This window comes from Podarcis liolepis (genome assembly GCF_965112155.1).
Source record: "Podarcis liolepis genome assembly, chromosome: 1".
In the NCBI taxonomy this organism is placed as follows: Eukaryota; Metazoa; Chordata; class Lepidosauria; order Squamata; family Lacertidae; genus Podarcis; species Podarcis liolepis.
The window spans coordinates 20,246,067-20,265,236 of record NC_139554.1 but is presented as its reverse complement, the minus strand read 5'-3'; the positions used below and the strand labels follow the sequence as shown (position 1 = coordinate 20,265,236).

General features: G+C 44.5%; 1 protein-coding gene across 1 annotated transcript in view; it reads left to right on the top strand.

Moving 5' to 3' along the window:
- The first annotated feature begins 467 nt into the window (after nucleotides 1-467).
- Nucleotides 468-19,170, top strand: part of LOC310707124 (uncharacterized protein C14orf132) — a 39,664-nt gene continuing 20,961 nt past the window's right edge. Inside the window, exon 1 of the mRNA XM_083503895.1 lies at nucleotides 468-914. Coding sequence (XP_083360021.1) covers nucleotides 888-914 — 27 coding nt within the window. The 5' untranslated portion in view covers nucleotides 468-887. The remainder of the gene's footprint in view (nucleotides 915-19,170) is intronic.

Below are 19,170 nucleotides of genomic sequence, written 5' to 3'. Positions count from 1 at the left end.
TAGACTACTGCCAGATTTTAACTCTGTGAGTAGATCACAGGGTCTTGGGAACTGGCCACCCACCCCGATCCCATTGCAGGAATACGGGGATCGAACCTGCAACCTTGGCATCATCAGCACCGCGCTCTAACCAACGGAGCCATTTCTTATTCCATAACTGCGCAGCTTGCTCAGGAGTCTTTGGTGAGGCGCCTTGTAAAAAATAAAAAGAAAGAAAGCCTTTTGAAAATCTAATGCGTGCTTACGAACAACGGAGATGCTGTACGGCTGGGAAAACAGAAGTGACCTGTTGAACGTCTGCCTGCCTCTCATATAATCCAGGCATTTTTGTTTTTTTAAGGCACAGGAGACCTGCCAAGTCCATCACTCCATCTGCGTGTGCGTAATGTGTGTGTGTTTGGCATCGTAGCTGGGGACTCAGGTGGTTGGCTGGCTTAGCAATTTCCTTTGCACAAGGCAGAAGCCGGAGCAGGAGGCGGAGAGAGGAGAGCCTGTACCCCTTTGTCTACTGCTGCTGCGACTCAGCGGCCCGGGAAAGGGGGCGTGGCCAGGCAGCAGCGAAGGCGGCTCCTCGCGCGGACTAGTTGCTTGTGGAGACTCCAGCTGGCGCCGCCGCCGCCACAGCCAGCATCGGGGCAGACCATGTTCCGAGGAAGCTGGGGACAGCCAGGCAGCCGCGCGGGCTCCGCCACCCCAGGGAGCTGGAACTGGTAACGCGCCCCAAGCTGCTGCTGGGGGAGGCCCCTCCCCAGCCCCCCAGAGACGAAGCCACGCCGGGGGGCAGCAGCAACCTCAGCACCAGCTTCACCGCCAGCTCGGCGAGGAGCACCAACAACAACAGCGCCAGCAGCAGCAGCGGCAGCAGCACCTCGGGGTCCAGCAGCACCATGGATCTCTCCTTTATGGCCGCGCAGGTAAATGGCGAGAGGCGGCGTCCCGACCCCACCCCGTCGAGGGTCCGCTGAGCCTTCGAACCGCCCCTCTCCGCGCCCCCGAATATTGGGAGGGGTGGTTTGCAACAGCGGGTACCCCCCCCCCCAAGATGCGTGGGTCATCCATCTCTGACATCCGTAGCCGTCGTGATGAATGAAAGGGGATTTTGCGTAAAGCGCTTAGGATTCCAGCGGAACCGCTTTGAGGTTCTGGGCGACTAAGCGGGATACAAGTGAATACAGTGAAATGAATGGAGGAGACTTTGGATAGAGGGGCGACCTCGAAGCCGCCCCTCGCTAGGAAAGGGTGTTGCGGTTGCACAGGTTTTTGGGTGGATGCTTTGAGATGCACTGCCCCCCCTCCTTTTCTATTTTTAGGCGAGGGACAGGAGGAGGGGAGTGGGGAAGCCTCTCTGTCTCTCCCCTCTCCCTCTCCCCCTTTGTTACTTTCCAGTAACAAGAGGTTTTAGGGCTTAGTGAAATAACCCTGAGAAGAACGTGGGGATGGAGGGATAAAGAGGTTTGTGCAAGATTTTTATTTCTCCCTTTATTTTGAATGCAACAAGCCGATTTCCCCCTGAAGGAGATGAAGGGCTGCGTCTGCCTTGCAGCAGCAAATAATAGAATTCTCCAACTGCACTGATTTCTTTCATTTGCTTAAGACGTTTCAGTCCCACTTAATAATTTGCATTTCTAATAATAATAATGTATTACCCGTCCGTCACCCTAAGGTCTCAGGGTGTATGCAGAATTCAGTATGCTTGGAAACCTGTTCTGTGGGATAATTAGATTTGGTGGTGTGTAACATGAGGAAGTACACTTCCCTTTGGGGATAGAGCAAATGGGTAGGAATAATTTTCAACCCCCCCCCCCCAGTACTTCCATGTATATATAATGTAACAGCACTATCCTCTATGTTTACTCAGAGTAAGCCCCACTAAGTTCAATGAGATTTACTCCCCATTATATAGATATAAGACTGGAGCTTTACCTGTGCTTGTCTACTGAGAAATAAGCCCCACTGTGCTGCTCTGTTCCTGATCCATCCATCTTTCCATCCTCTGTGTCTTGACCTACCCATCCAGCACAGCCATGCTGACTATGGCTGATGGGATTTGTAGTCCAAAACATCTGGGAAGTATCAGGTTAGCAAAGTTCGATCTACTGTTAGATTTCTGGCTTGCAGTAGATAACCAAGGATTTCCAACACATGGTTGTTTAACAATAGCAGCAGCAACAACAACAAAAACAACAACAACAATAACACACACACAGAGAGAGAGAGAGAGTTAGCTGCTGATATGAGTGGGGGGACAAGGACTTAAGGGAAAATGACGAGTGCAGTTTTATATGTGAATACTGAGAACTGAGTTCCTAGACATGCATACCACAGGTGCTCTGTTCCTTAATTCTAAGGGTGTATCCACCCCTTTCCTAAACCACTATTTTCACAGAATCATAGATATGTATTCTGGACTGGACTGGACTAGGCTCCAGCTGGCAGACTTCAGTATTCTAGGGTAAAAAAACCAGTCGATTCTTCAAGCTTGATGTCTGCCCACCCCTGCCTTATGGCAAAAGGTTTAGTAGAGCCTCAATGAAGGATTAAAGTTTAATTTCCTATATGGAAGAGTTGAAAGGAGGAAGCTCCTGCTGATTCTTATCTCCCCAGCTGGTTTCTTGACTGACCTCATATAGTGTCAGTGAAGTCGGTCATAGGATAATCAGTGTTAGGAACTGAGATATAAAAGCTAGGAGCTAAATGGCACCTTAAACCTAGGTTATGGGCACAATAACGGAATGTCTCGGCACACTTTTTTAATAACAAGAATACAAAGCTGAAAATGAATGAAATGCAGCTAAAATATTATGTTCATTTTTCACATGGTTTAGTCCTTCCCCTGCCCACCCCACTAATATTCTTAAGAGGGTCTCTTCTCCAGTCTTCAGAGAGTAGCTGGACGTGGGGAGGCAGAAAAAGGTCCTCTTTTCCTTCCACTCTGCAGTTTTAAATCTGAAATCTTAGGCACAGAGCTCAGAAACCGCTCGCGCTAATGAAATTCCTTGTCGCAAAATGCTCCTAGAACATTGGGAGTTTCGAACACCGAGGACAATAGATCTGGTGTAATTCTACTGTTCTTCTTGTAAAAAGAAGAAGAAGAAAAGCCATCTTTGGGCATGACCAACCAAGAAATCGTCCTTCACACTCCTAGTGAAATGAACAAGAGGCGCATGAGAGCATGGGTGCCTTTTTGCGTGGTTCCCATAAATTAAAATGGACTGTGTGTAGGTGTATATCTTAGAGTGCTCATTGTTTGGAAAGGTGGGTTGTGGTGGTGGAACCCCACTCACCAAAGTAGATTGAATCAAAGTTCCCACCTCCTGGATAAGTAGGTACCCAGAGTATGTTTTGAAAAGTTCTTTCTTTGCCATAAGGGCAGCTGAAGTTAGAAATCTCAGTAATAAGCAGCACCTCCAGTTGTCATTGATCATTACTGGCACGCTTTCTCTCCCTTTTTCTCAAACATGGCATCTTAACAGTAGCTTAAGGAGCACAGCCAATATATTCTTGCCTGCTGGTTACTATCTAGCTGTCTGGCCCATTCATACTTATTGCAAAGCTTCGAGCTTATGTCAGGTGATTTCACGTTAAATTGAATTAGGCTGCATTAAGGAGAGATGAAATATTTGTCTGCTGGTAATTCTGACAGGCTTCCCCGCCCCCCGCCTGACATAAATGCCTGTCTCTTCTCTTAGGAAGGGATGAAGACCAGTTGCGAAATGGCTCTCCAGTTACTCAGTTACATTTTGCATGGTGTATTTTGGTTTTAGGGAGAGCCAAAATAACGTGGTTGTTTTACACCATAGCTCAGTAGCTTTGCATTCAGAAGGTCCCAAGTTCTGCCCTTGGCATTTGTAGGTAGGGCTGAGAGAGAACCTTGCCTAAAACCTGACTTAGTAAAGTGGTACCTCGGGTTACAGACGCTTCAGGTTACAGACGCTTCAGGTTACAGACTCCGCTAACCCAGAAATAGTACCTCGGGTTAAGAACTTTGCTTCAGGATGAGAACAGAAATCTTGCGGTGGCAGCAGCAGGAGGCCCCATTAGGTTAGGTAAAGTGGTACCTCAGGTTAAGAACAGTTTCAGGTTAAGAACGGACCTCCAGAATGTATTAAGTTCTTAACCTGAGGTACCACTATATATAAGACATCTTAGAATCGCAGAATTGTAGAGTTGGAAGGGACCATGAAGATCATCTAATCCAACCTCCTACAGTGCAAGAATAATAATTTTATTATTTTTATACTGCCCATCTGACTGGTTTTGCCCCAGCCACTCTGGCTACCAACAAAAGCATAATAAAACATCAACTATTAAAAACTTCCCTATACAGGGCTGCCTTCAGATGTCTTCTAAAAGTCAGATAGTTGTTTATTTCCTTGACATCTGATGGAAGGGCATTCCACAGCGTGGGCACCACTGCCAAGAAGGCCTGCTGCCTGGTTTCCTGTAACCTCACTTCTCACATTGAGGAAACCAGTTTCTATGTATGTTACATTGTATTTAGTTTATGTATTGGATTGCATGTTTATCATACCCTCTCTTTGTTCTTCATGTGCACTGCTCTGATACAAACATGAAATGGTTTCCTACTATAAAAACTGCTTGCAATATTTATGAAAATGTGTGGAATTTTTGCCCGACAGGTGGCCTATATTTATGATTTTTAAAAATCGGTTAAAAAAAATCTATAGAGGGAAGGATGCAAACTGCAACGTTTGGGGGCAAGAATGAACTTCCCTCAGTCCTGAGTTGCTTGCATTTTGCAGAGCAAGATTTCAAACCTTGCTTCCCATTCACAATTCAAACCTTGCTTCCCATTCACAATTCAAACCTTGCTTCCCATTCACAATTCACAAGCCTACCGAACTGATGTAACTGAAGCAGAGGTCAATATAGCTTGCTCTCATAAGGTCTACCATCTCCTTGAATTGCTTTTGCAGGAACCAGGTGGGACCTGCAACGAAAGGTTGCAGCGTGTTCCTCTTATAGATTTCTCAATTCCATTACAACCCCTGTCCTGGTATACACATAACACTAAGCCATAGTTTGGTTAACAAACTTTGAGTTAACCATGAATTTCCCCACAGTTGATCAAACAAACCATGGCATGCTTCTCTAAAGTTTAGTTTGTTTCCCAGCTATTCTTGTCTTGTGCCTTTGTTGCTTGGTGAGAGAATGGGAAGGGGAGCCACTGGAATAATTTCCTATTTCCAGGGAGCTGTTTTGCTTCCATAATCATAGAACCATAGAGTTGGAGTGTTGGAAGTGTGGGAATGTTGAGGAAGGTAGGAGAGGATATATTGATTAAATATTATCCCTCCTCACTCGCTCTAGTGAGCAAGCAGCAGAGAAGGTTCCCTTGCAGATTGCTGGAAGCAAGTTGATGGATTCATTACAATCATTTAAATTAAGCAATCCAGTCTGGATTGTTCCTGGTAAGTTTCCCCTTTATTTCCCTCTTAAAATGATAATAAAACGACAGTCTTCTTTAAAAGTAAGAGTAAAGTTTACTTACCTTCAGTTCACAGCAGTAATCTGAAGTCAGGCTTTATCTTGTGGTTATAGTTACATTGTAGAGAAAAGAAGTCTGAGCTAGGCCTTGTGAGTTCCATCCTCTGTAAGAGTGAGCCATGTGCTGGCTAAGAACCAGGAAAGGAGTCCGAAAGGAGAAAATGGAAGAATGGAAGATGGCTGCATGGCTTGTCCTTTTACAGGGTCTGCTAGGATCACGCCCATCTACCTGGTCACACACAGAGGGAGGAGGCTCCAGAACAGGTATGTTAGGAAGTCCTCCCTGTCTGGAACTACATTCCCCTGTGTGTCCACTCCAGGCAACAGGAAAATGTTGTCTTTGACTGCTTCAGTGAAGATACATCCCACAGGAGGGCAACCAAAATGGTCAAAGGCCTGGAAACGATGCCTTATGAGGAACGGCTAAGGGAGCTGGGCATGTTTAGCCTGGAGAAGAGGAGGTTAAGGGGTGATATGATAGCCATGTTCAAATATATAAAAGGATGTCACATAGAGGAGGGAGAAAGGTTGTTTTCTGCTGCTCCAGAGAAGCGGACACGGAGCAATGGATCCAAACTACAAGAAAGAAGATTCCACCTAAACATTAGGAAGAACTTCCTGACAGTAAGAGCTGTTCGACAGTGGAATTTGCTGCCAAGGAGTGTGGTGGAGTCTCCTACTTTGGAGGTCTTTAAGCAGAGGCTTGACAACCATATGTCAGGAGTGCTCTGATGGTGTTTCCTGCTTGGCAGGGGGTTGGACTCGATGGCCCTCGTGGTCTCATCCAACTCTATGATTCTATGATTCTAGGAAGAGACCACAAGGGTCATCTAATCCAAATCCCTACAATGCAGGAATCTTTTGCCCAGCGTGGGGCTCAAACACAAGATCCTGAGATTAGGGGTCCCGTGCTCTGCTGACTGAGCTATCCATTCAGCATTACCTTACTCTAGGCCAAGAGTTTTCCCACTTCCTGCCTTTGAGTGTCTCTTTCTACAGGAACCTGTGTGTTGCAGAGAGCCAGGGTGGTGTAGTGGTTAGAGTGTCAGACTAGGAGCTGGGAGACCAGGGTTCCAATCCCCACTCGGCCGTGAAGCTCCCTGGGTGACCTTGGGCCAGTGACTCTTGCTTTGCCTAGCCTAATTTACAGGGTTGTTGTGAGGATAAAAATGGAAGGGGGAAGAAATATGGACACCACCTGGAGTTCTTTCAAGAAAAGGTGGGATATAAATGTAATGGTAAATTTTTAAAAAAGAAAAGAACACATTGTCAGTAGGCATGGAATGGTGGCGAGGTGTATTGAGCCTTATTGTTGACTCTCGGGAGCTAGGAACAATCATTTCTGAACGAGGTTTGCAAGGGAAAGTTGGTAGCTGGAGGCAATTTAAGCTCTCTATCTTTCTCTGTCTTTTTCTGAGGCACAGCATCTGAAGATCTGTGGTCTTCAAATGTTACTGAAGGGGGAACAAGGCAGAATTACTGAGCTCCTGTTAGTGGAGCTCATGCCGATTGCATGGTCCTTTTGTGTTTCTAGATCTTAGAAACAGAGGAGGAGCAAACAATGAATCCCATCTGTTATCTGCTTGCACATGTAGGCCTTCCAGGTTTCGCTCGTGGCCTGTGTATAAGTATCCATGACAGTAATGAATGTACCATTCCTGTTTGGCAATGTATTCTTTTCTGGAACAAATCCAAGGAAACGAGCTTTAAAAAGAGAAAGTGGTTATATTTTTTCCAGGGGTTGGGGGAAAGAGAACCTGGTGGAGACGCCACATGTTAAAAATGCATGAATACCTGCCTAGATGTGGCACACAGACTGCTCAGAGATGAAAAACACACAGCTTCTTTGATGCTTGGCAGCAAACCTTCATAGTGTGAGTATTTGGGTTTCTCTCATGGGAAGCTGTTGACCTGGTTCCTAAGATAAGTTAAGGAAGTTCATGGAAGGTACCTTAAAATGTAGATTTGAATCTGTGCAATGCAGGTTATGTCAGTATAGTGGTACCTCGGGTTAAGTACTTAATTTGTTCCGGAGGTCCGTTCTTAACCTGAAACTGTTCTTAACCCAAAGCACCATTTTAGCTAATGGGGCCTCCCGCTGCTGCTGTGCTGCTGGAGCACGATTTCTGTTCTCATCCTGAAGCAAAGTTCTTAACCCAAGGTACTATTTCTGGGTTAGCAGAGTTTCTAACCTGAAGCGTCTGTAACCTGAAGCGTATGCAACCCAAGGTACCACCGTATATGGCTAACAGGAAACAGTAAGTAATTGGTCCCATCGCTTGGCTCTGGGGCGCCATTTTGCTTCGGTTTCATCTGCCTCCCAAAGCCCCAGTTTTGCACTTGGTTTCATTTGAGGGACCTCAGGCTTCTGGTGGGTAGGGTGGAAGCAAAGTAAAGTCAGCAAACCTGAGATCTGTCCGTGCCATTCCAATGGGCTTCGTCAGATGCCTGTCCACAAAAGCTTGCTCTGTGTTGGAAACGATAGTCTTTGGAACATATTGCTTGACTATGTTGTTGTTTCGTGCAACAGATGACCAGACAGTCAACCCCACTAAATTGTTTTAGTTCTTTAATTCTTAACAGGAATGTGTCTGTGGCTTTCAGTTGCATTATTTCTCTCCTATATATACCATATTTTTCCATGTATAAGACTATATTTTTTCCTAAATTTTTGAAGTTTAAAATAAGGGGTCGTCTTATAAATGGATAGTGCATGGTGCATTTTCTTAATTTTTGGTTAAAAAAATAGGGGTTGTCTTATACATGGGGGCATCTTATACACAGAAAAATACAGTAGCCTGGTGGGGAGGGGAGAAGGGTGAAGCTGCAGTCATGCATGCTGGCCCCTTGGAAGGTGGGGTGGAATCTAGAAATAACTGTAGTGCAATGTCTTTTATTCGGACCAACTAAATATCACAAGGCAGTGAGGAATCGTTTGCCACCTGCTGCATATGCCTACCTGAACCTTAAGGCTTGGGGCTGCAAGAAGAACTGAAAATGTGATTCTTCTTAGGATCCAAGCTGGGCTAGTCTGCCCATGAGGCAGTTTCCTCAGGGCTGCATGGCTCTGGGTAGCTGGGAGGGGTAGCTGGGAGGGGTGGCAGATCTGGCCCTTGTGGAGCACAGCCAGTGGGCAGATGTGGGTAGATGCAGGCACGAAGCAGAGGAGGAGGCAATAGACATCCATTCCCTTGGGGAAACACTCTAGGAGATTTTCGGGAAATGTTTTTCCCACACTGGTGGTGACGACAGATGAGTAGTTTGATCCAAATTGCATTAAATGGTGAACCTACATAATTCGTTCTTTCCGAAACAATGCACAAACCGAAACAGCCCTCCTTTGAAATTTGCACTTCTCTGAATTTTGCCACACATTTCTCCAGCCAAGTACTGTGCACAAAAATGCAGATACTAGGGTAAAGTGTGGGTGAAGGTGTATATATTAGTGAAAATAACATGCAGAAATGCGTGATATTAAGGGAAAGCGTACTGCAAAAAGAAAAAGTGCATGTTAGGCAAAATTGCACGTGTATATCGGGAGAAAATTGCACTAAAATGCTGATGAATTCTCATTAAAACTTTTTTTAAAAAATGCAAAGTGAGGTGGAAATGTGGAGAATTGGATTTAAAAATTGACAGATTTGCCAGTCCTTGGTCCAGAATCTATAAAACTACCTAACTGCACCACTGTAGGACAGCACAGATTTCTATAACACAGCAGAAGACTCCATTCTGGCTGCCATACAGACATTTTGAGGTGAGGAGCCTCTACGTAGCCCTAACTTCCCCAGTGGGGTTTTAGAATGCTTTGGCCGAATCATGCCTGTAGGGGCTCCCATAAGACCATTGTGTCTAGAATCTAAAATTGCCTAATTTCTCCATTGGACATTGGCCTGCTTGCTTAAACATCATGATCTATGGCAGTGTAAGCAGGCAGTGTTGTGTCTTCTTAATGGACCCCTGCTTTTGGGGGGGGGGGTTAGAAAGCCCTATCCACCCTGGATAGTGCTGTATAACTCTTTGGCAGGGAAGACTGTGCCAATTTGCAGTCTGCCAAATTGAAAAAGCATGCACACATCATTCACATCCCTGATGTAACTGAAGGGGTGATCATCGTTCTGTAGTCTCGACCCCATTGCAAAGAGCTAAACTTTCTAAACAAGCATGCCTAAGGTTTCTTTTCTCTATATCCAGCAGGGTTCCATTCTTGACAATTGATTAGTTTCAACGATTGGGTTAAAAAAAGGGGGGGGGGAATCTCATCCCAATCATAATTTTGCAAGCCAAGCATTTGGTCTAAAGTGGAAATATTATTCTACCTGGCTCTTGTTAGGATGTCATGTGTAACGGTCTCATTTGACAACCCCCATTTAGATCCTTGAAGTGAAATGCGGCGATGTGGAAAATTAGAACAATGTCGCCAGGAAGTTCAGCAGTGACCAAATGTGTTAGCGCAGGCAGCGCTTCCACGTGAAATGCTTTGTGGCACGAAATCCCTTCAAGGAGTGTGGAATGTTAATCCTTCGACACTCGGTTGATCCATCAAAACCTCCAGCTGTCAAATCTGCTAGGTCCTCTGTGAATGTGATGCACCGTAGCACAAAAGTGGGGCATCGCTGGTGGCAAAGCGCTAACCAATCTGTGCTTTGGAGACAAGATTAGGATTGTCCAAGGTGGAAGTATCCTTTTAGGTAATTCACTGTCCGGCCAGAAGGCCTTGGATAAATAGCATCAGTTGTGTCTTCTCCTACATAGGCTCAAAACAAAAATGTGGTTGCTTTGGCAGGAACTTTAATTGTATCATCATAATGTAGTGATGCAGAATGGGAAAGGGCCATCGCTTGGTGGTAGATCTCATGTTTAGTCCCTAGCATCTCCAGATAGGGCTGGGGAAGACTCTTCCCTCAAACCCTGGAGAGCCATTCATGACAAGGAAGCTTCCTGTGTTCAAGATATATGGAGTAGTGGTCAGAGTGTTGGTCACACAAATCCCTACTCAGTTGTGAAGCTCACTGGGTGACCTAGGGCCAGTCACTTTCTCTTAGCCTAACCCTCTTCATAGGATTGTTTAGAGGAGAAAATGGGGAGGAGGAGAACACTGTATGCCACCTTGAACTTCCTGGAGGAAAGGTGGGATATAAATGAAAAAATAAAATAAATATAAATTTATCTTAAATGAGATTGGTAGGATCAGCAGTAGTGTTTGTTTTTGGGGTTTTTTGGTAAATAAATTTATATTAGTTTTTCACAGTTACATTTTCACAAATAAAAACAAACACCTTTTAACAAACCTTTTCTGAGATTCTTTAAATCTTTGGACTTCCCTCGTTACCCTCTTCTGGTTACTTATATTAACCAATTTCTTCTGCATATCCATACTTAAACTTTTTCCATTATTATTTCCCTTAATTTTATCTAATTTTCTACTAGTTGCAAGCATTTACTTAAAATCCTGCCAATGTTTCAGCTTGTTTACAGTATTTTTGCACATAAACAATAAACAATTCCCACTCTTTGTTAAATTTCTCGTTATTGTAGTCTCTGAGCTTTGCCGTTAATTTTGCCCTTTCTGCATAGTCCATTAGCTTGATCTGCCATTCTTCTTTCGTCGGTGTTTCCCTCCATCTTTGGGCTAACAGTATTCAGGCGACTATTGTAGCATACATAAATATTTTCTTCTGTTCTTTAGGTAGTTCAGTTCCTATCCTAATAAGAAAGCTTCTGGTTTTTTAACAAAAGTCATTATAGATCATTTCCCAGAAGCTTTTAATAACCTCACATTCCCACCACATATGATAAAACGTACCCTCCTTTTCTCTACATTTCCAACACTTATTAGAAGTAATTTTTAAGTTTCTTCTGGATATTTCTCTCTCTCTCGTGTGTGCTCACTTGCTATTCACAATGCATTTCTGAGAAGAGTAATACACATAGGGTTGCAGTTGGCTATTTAGCAAAAAGGTTAATCTGTTTCTCAAATCCCGATTAACCCCTATTTGTAGGTTTAAACAGATTTTGCATGCAAGTACAAGTGAATTTTTCAGAAGTGGATAGTGTGCATAGGTTTATATGAATGAACACACATGTATACCTGCTTCAGTTGTTCATCTTTCGATAGTTGTGTTTTGTTTGTGGTGATAATGTTCCGTTTCTGCTGTTAGCCCAATTACCACTCATTCCCATTTGAGAGTGAATTTTGTACTCACAAGCCCTAAAGGTTCCAGCAGTCATCGAGTTGGAAAAATGCTTTAAAAATTCTGTTCACATCCCTTATTGGCTACAAGCGTGTTTGAAATCATAAGTTGATAAGAAAGGCTGTCCTGGCTGCAAGAGGCCAAATCCCTTGTGGTGTCTGAAAATTCAGCGCTGTACATTTTTAGTCATAACTGGAATTTCTCTTTCTGAGTTTCCTAATGCCCAGCAGGCTCTGAATCTAGAAAATGAAGAATACATTACAGCTGAATTGCCTGACTTGCTTGCAAAATTATGCAAGGTGCCACCCGAAATACTGATACAAGCCTTCTGCAGCCTACATTTCAGATATCTTGGACCATTATCTGTGCTGGCTGAGGCTGATGGGAGTTTCAGTCCACAACATTGGACCGGGGGAGGTTGGGCAGTGTCATTGTCTGGGGTCCAAGTTTGATTTGCAACCACAAAGCAATGAGTGCCAAAGCAAATGAATACAGTGCAGTCTATTGAGCTTACGGAGCAATCCGATACATGTCTACTGAGAAGTAAGCCCCACTGAATTTAATAGGGCTTATTCCCAAGAACAAGGTTGCAGCCATACTTGAACTGACATTAAAATAAATGAGTTAATGTCCTAAAATAAATGAGTTAATGTTGGGGTTGACAATGTTCGTTGCACAGATCAGGAAACACTCCAGCACCCCAAAAAGCAGGACCTAGATTTTGTAAGCTTTGGTTTCTGCTTGCACAGGGAGCTCCTCTTTAGGAATTTGCCAGGGTGATGGAGGCTGGAGAAAAAGAATACCCCACTCTAGGTGTGACACAACCTAGCTTGTTTGTTGGGGTCATAACCAACCAATCAGGAAGTGGCATGGGGAAACAGGGCTGGGTGTGACCTGAGTGGAGGATCTCCTTTCCTCCCTTGGGACTTAAAAGCTAGACTTCCTCAAACCTAGTTATAACATTTCCAAAATGTACAAAGCATTTTGCCCTGGGGTAATAGAATGGAAAGCGTTGTTGTTGTTGTTGTTGTTGTTGTTGTTGTTGTCATGCCCATCTGGCTGGGCTGGGCTGCCCCAGCCACTCTGGTTGACTTCCAACACACATAATAACATTAATAATAATAATGGACACCAAACATTAATAATAACAACCAGATCCTATATAAAAGGTCACAATAACTTTAAAATAAACAACTTATATCAAATAAAGCAACATTCAATAATCCATTAGAATCCAATAGTAAACAGAAAAATTAAACATCAGCAAATTATAATTAAACAGTTAACACTTATCAGTTGCTTACTTTCTCTCCCTCGATGCTTAAAAAAGGGGTGACACAGCAAATTTAAATTCCTAACTTTTCTAAGCTGTCCTCTCTTAAGAAACAAATTGCAATTGCATAAATAGTTTTTCTCAGGATGTTGGTGTAATAGACTTGTCTCTTGAATAATCACAGGGGTAGAGAGCTCATCTGTGTAATGCCAAACTATAGTTTGTTGTTACGTCTGAACTGAGTGACAGAGAAGTGCTCAGCTGCCTGAATAAGTCCATTCTTTCTCATTGAGTTTGTTGATTCAGTCTTCCACAACCTGGTGCCCTCTGGAGATGGTTGGGCTTCAGCTCTTATCATCCCAGATCATAGGTCATGCTGGCTGGGGCTGATTGGAAATTGGGAGTCCCACAACCTCTGGAAAGCACCAGGTGGGCAAAGGCTGATTTAGTTTTTAGACCTACTTAATATGTCTCTGCACATGGTTTTGGGCAGACTTCAATCATGGCAACACAAACCATTATCTAAGAGTTGTGATACCATGATTCATCCATGTGGCTCAGCAGGCAGAGCTGTTCCATGTAACATGGTTCTGCTTTGCATTTAGTTTGTGCAGTCTTCTACCCCATCGCTCCTCTCGCGGTTTAAATCCCAGTTCACTATAACGGTAAGACGCAATGAAAGGGCATGTGAGGACACAACTGAAACAGATGTCTTAGGCATTGCCAGCACCTGTGAAATGACCTATTAGTGGAATAGCCTTTGCCAAAACAACGAGGGGGGGGGGGAGCTGCCATTTTTGCAACTCTTAAATTTCACACTGCTAGCTTGAACATACCATGGAAATGACAGATGGCTAGGAGACTGAAATCAGACATTTTAATGACAGATTTCATGCTGAAGGTGAGGCAGATGGCATGCTTTCCTGGCTAGTGTGCTCAGAGATGGAAAAAAACAGGAATTGGCCAATAGAAACTTTTGCTGTGAAACACCTTGTCTTTCTCTGTAGATCATCAGCCTAGCACACAGAATGCCCTGTGTGCAGCAAAGTGTGTGTATGTATGTATGTATGTATGTGTGCATGCGTGCATGCACACACTTTCTTGGAAGTCTCCACACAATACTGAGGCACCCTTGAATATTTTTACAGAGAGGCTCAGGATAGAGTTCATAACGAATTGGAAATACTTGCAACAAATCTTTGCAAACTTTCTAATGGAAGGGCAGCCTGCCGTATGGCTTAAGACGTTTGCTCTTAAAAACAGATTTAAGAGATGTTTCACAGGTCCATGGCACAGATTTGCATAGATTTGTATAGAGTGCCTCTGGGCAAATTAAGGTGGCAGGTGGATGGGTGCTCTGTTGCAGTGGCCCATCGATATATTGAATTTTAAGTGCAGGACTAAGGGACATGAGGTCTGATGCCTAACATAGAAGTTCTGGTGCTCAGACCCTCTGGGAAAACCCATTAACAATGTCCCCTGTCAGGAATATCAGCGGAACAAGGAAAAATGCCATAAACTTAGTCTGATGATTGGTCTATCTAGCTCCGTATTATCTGTACTGGCTAGACCCCACTCTCCAGGGTTTCAGGCGATGGATTGAATGTGAGATGTTTTCATGCAGATGAATTTTCATGCTTTCTTACTGAGCCAAGGGCCTGCTAGGCTCTCAGTGTGATGGCTCTGTATCAAGTGTGGGGGACATTTGGCCTTCTAGAAGTTGCTGAACCAAAGCTCCACGGAGCCCCGGAAAGCATGGCAAATGGCCAGGGGTTGCTGGCGGTTGCAATTGTTGTTGGCATCATGGAGTGCACCTCCAGGAGTGAAGTCGGACCACTGCATCAGCAGCATCGAAGTGGTGTAATGGTTAAGAGTGGTAGAGTCGTAATCTGGTGAACCGGGTTCGCGTTTCCGCTCCTCCACATGCAGCTGCTGGGTGACCTTGGGCTAGTCACACTTCTCTGAAGTCTCTCAGCCCCACTCACCTCACAGAGTGTTTGTTGTGGGGGAGGAAGGGAAAGGAGAATGTTAGCCGCTTTGAGATTCTTTCGGGTAATGATAAAGCGGAATATCAGATCCAGACTCTTCTTCTTCTTCTTCTTCCTCCTCTCCAGATTTGTGTGGGGTTTACTGCTTAGCCTTTTCTTCTCTCAAAGATATCCTGTAAGGCAACAGAGGTTTAGGGTCAGCGTTTTCCTTCTCCTAGATGGGCTACTTTCCCATGTTGACAAGCCCCATCTGCCCCTCACTACAGCATGTGCAAAAACTGCCTTCTTGACTGTTTGGTGTTGTCCGCTCAATCTGCCGGAGCCCATCTTGCAGGTTTTGTCTAGGCCAGGGTTATCTATACAGACTGGTAGCTTTGCAATTGTAATGTTGTGTGCTTTAGAGTCTCATAAGTCACTTTGTGAAAGCAGGGCACCCTAAAAGTAAAAACAAACTAACCTCCATAGCATCTCTGTTAATTTTTGCTTGTTGTGATCTCTGTACAAGTGGTTGGCTGAAGGGGGGTGAGAGATACCTGGCATATGTGAGCTCCTTCCTTGGAGACATTGAACTGGGGAGAAACTTGAGAGTCAGAGTTTTCCTTCTGTTCCTCACTTCCCTCTACAGCACGTGCAGAAGCCGCCTTCCTGACTGTTGGACCCACTATTGGTCTCATCCGCTCAATCTGCTAGGGCCTGTCTTATACCCACTATTTAATAAGTTTTTAGAAGTGGGGTAACAATGCCTCTTGACAGGAAACGCTGAGGATTGTAGCTCTGTGAGAGAAACAACAACTCGCAGCACCATTAGCAAACTACAGCTCCCATAATTTTTGGGAGAGGAAACCATGACTGTTAAAAGTGGTAGCTTTAAATGTACAGCAAATGTGGCCTATCTCTCCGGTGAATGGAAGCTGATGTAGGAAGCAAACACAACCCATTCGTAACGATAAACACTTCTGTAATGCTTGTCTCAAAGGTTGCTATTTGAATTCTACAGACTAATATTTTTACCACTTCAGATCATTCACTCCGTTGTATCTGTGCTGTGTTGGTGTTTGCTGACTGTGTCTTAATTGGAGGACGCAACTTGGGATGCAAGCCAAGTTCTTGTGTTAAAATAGCATATGTGGTGGCCGCTTGGAAATAGAACTGACAGGGCCTTGCTTTTTGTGTGGGAAGCAGCTACCCATCTTGCAGTCGCTGTGTTAGCTATGGATCACAGCAGCCACTCCTTCAGATGAAAAGCTTTGTAGCGTGGAATGGAGCAAAAGCAGATGTGCTGGCAATAGCAGCTTGGAGAAAAACCAATCAGGTCACATAGATGCATCTTAGAGTTCTAAGCAGGTACATTTTCGTGTAATGCAACAAGTCTTTGTTTCCTTGCTGAAAGCTATACATTGGTCTATTTATCCATACTTTTCGTTAGTGGGAAAGGCCATTGTATGAACAAGTAAAGAAGAAGATTTTTTTAGCTTATAAATATGGGAGCATTGCTCTTTGTTTTTCTTTCATCTGATTCTTTCATCTGCCACCATCTCTTCCTTGCTTTCGAGATGTTCTCCTTACTCTTAAATGATCTCATTCTTTCATCCATAACAGCACAGCAGTGCTTTAAGAGAAATACAGTGGTACCTCAGGTTAAGTACTTAATTCGTTCTGGAGGTCAGTTCTTAACCTGAAACTGTTCGTAACCTGAAGCACCACTTTACCTAATGTGGCCTCCCGCTGCCACCGTGCGATTTCTGTTCTCATGCTGAAGCAAAGTTCTTAACCCGAGGTACTATTTCTGGGTTAGCGGAGTCTGTAACCTGAAGCATATGTAACCTGAAGCGTGTGTAACCTGAGGTACCACTGTAATGATAGCACCATCAATAGCTTGTTGGACTGGGTAACTCTTTTGATAAGCTTCTGAATCTGAGCATTTTTCCTTTTCATCCAAGTACATCAGTAGCTTCTCCTGAGCATGCTAAGGCTTTGTTCAGAGAGCAGTGAGATCTTAGCAGTTTTGCACACATCACTTAAACTGTGCACTGGGAGCCAAACTGGATGTTTTCCCAAGATCCACAACTGATCTCTTGAGTTTCCTTTTTAAATAAAAACTAAATGCAGCTGGGGTTTTTTGGGAGGGGGAAGGGGTGCGTGCTTCTAATTGTGATTGGTGACAGAGTGAGCAAAAAGGTGCAAGACTGCAGTCTAAGACAGTTCTTCAAGTTGCAACTGTAGAAATTAGAATCATAGAATAGCGGAATTGAGGGACTCCAAGGGTCCTCTAGTCCAACCCCCCTGCAATGCAAGAATCTCAGCTAAAGCATCCATGACAGATGGCCATCTAACCTCTCCTTCAAGCAAGGAGAGTCCACAACCTCCTGAGGGAGAGACCATTCCTATTAACTCTTCAACCATAGTTTAGAGGTCCCGGGTCCTAAGGAAGTCAGACTATCCTCCACCAGGGCCAGGGCCTTCTCAGTGATGGCTCTGACCTGGTGGAATGTTCTGTCCCATGAGAATAGGGCCCTTCAGGATTTAACCTTCCGGTTGGCCTGTAAGACAGAGCTATTCCACCTGGCCTTTAATTTGAATTCAGCCTGATCTTTTATTTCCCTTCCCTTCCCTTCCCTCCCCCTCCCCTTTTATGAAGATCACCCGCTCTGAGACCCAACAGCTAATTCTCCCCTGGCCTCCTCACTGGCCCAAGTAGGACCAATTCAGCCAGCTAGCCCTGGGGATTATCGAATGCTTATTTCCCCTAAATTGATTTTTGAATTTTATTGTTATTCATGTTTTTATACTGTATTTTATGCTGCTTTTATAATTAAGTGTTTTGAATTTGTTGTTAGCCACCCTGAGCCCGGTTTTTAAACCGGGAAGGGTGGGGTATAAATAAAAAAATATTATGATTATATTATTTATTATTCAAGTTTAGCAAAGTCCTTCCCCTGGATTCCCATCCTCTTTTAGGCAAATAATGAAATGGGAATGCAACAACTAAAATTTCTAGGGGCTCACCTTTGTACTAAGACCATAGGAAGAGCCTTCTAGATCAAGCAACAGCCCTTCCAAGGCCCAGCAAGACCAGCATCTTGTTCTCACAATGGTCCACCAGAAGGTGATGAGAAGCCTGAAAGCAGGACATGAGCACAACAGCGCTCTCAGCAACTGGCGTTCTGAGATGTACTACCTCCCACAGCAGAGGTAGAACATAGTGATAGTGTTGGGTTGCCATGTGCCCTCTTTTTCCAGGACACGTCCTCTTTTTCAGGGGTAAATATTGTGTCCGGGTGGATTTTTTTTAATTTGCCCAAATGTCTCTGGCTATAATTTCTGGATGGGACATAGACATAACTGGTGGCTAAAGACTTGCTTTCCTCTTCTCTTCTCCTGCCCCCCTCAGCAGTAGACCACAGCTTCTATAGCCTACATATAAGGTAAACGGACCCCTGACCATTAGGTCCAGTTGTGGCCAACTCTGGGGTTGCGGCCGACTCTGGGGTTGCGGCGCTCATCTCGCTTTACTGGCCGAGGGAGCCGGCGTACAGCTTCCGGGTCATGTGGCCAGCATGACTAAGCTGCTTCTGACGAACCAGAGCAGCGCACGAAAACGCCGTTTACCTTCCCGCTGGAGCGGTACCTATTTATCTACTTGCACTTTGACGTGCTTTCGAACTACTAGGTTGGCAGGAGCTGGGACTGAGCAATGGGAGCTCACCCCGTTGCGGGGATTCAAACCGCCGACCTTCTGATCAGCAAGTCCTAGGCTCTGTGGTTTAACCCACAGCGCCACCCGCATCCCTAGCCTACATATAGTAGGGGCATTTAAACAAGAGTCGTTCATAGCCCAACAGTCACACAGCACATAGTTAATCTATGAATTTGCTCCCAGTAGAGGTCGTGATGGCCACCAAGTTGGATGGCTTCAAGAGGATTATACCAGTTCATGGAGACTAACACTATCAGTGGCTACTTCTTCTGTCTTTACTGGCAGCCAGCATTCTAGGTTACCGCAATTGAATCTCTTTATGCTCTTCCTTAAATCATTCTACCATGCATTGGTGTTTTTATCTCAATGGAAATACTGTACCCAAAAACCTATCGTTTACGCTCATTAGGGTACTGGGTTTCGAGTACATTTCCCCCACCCCTTTTCATTATACACTGTAAACATTTTGCTGCTAGGAAGGTAAACCCCATAACCCTCTGAAATCAGTGA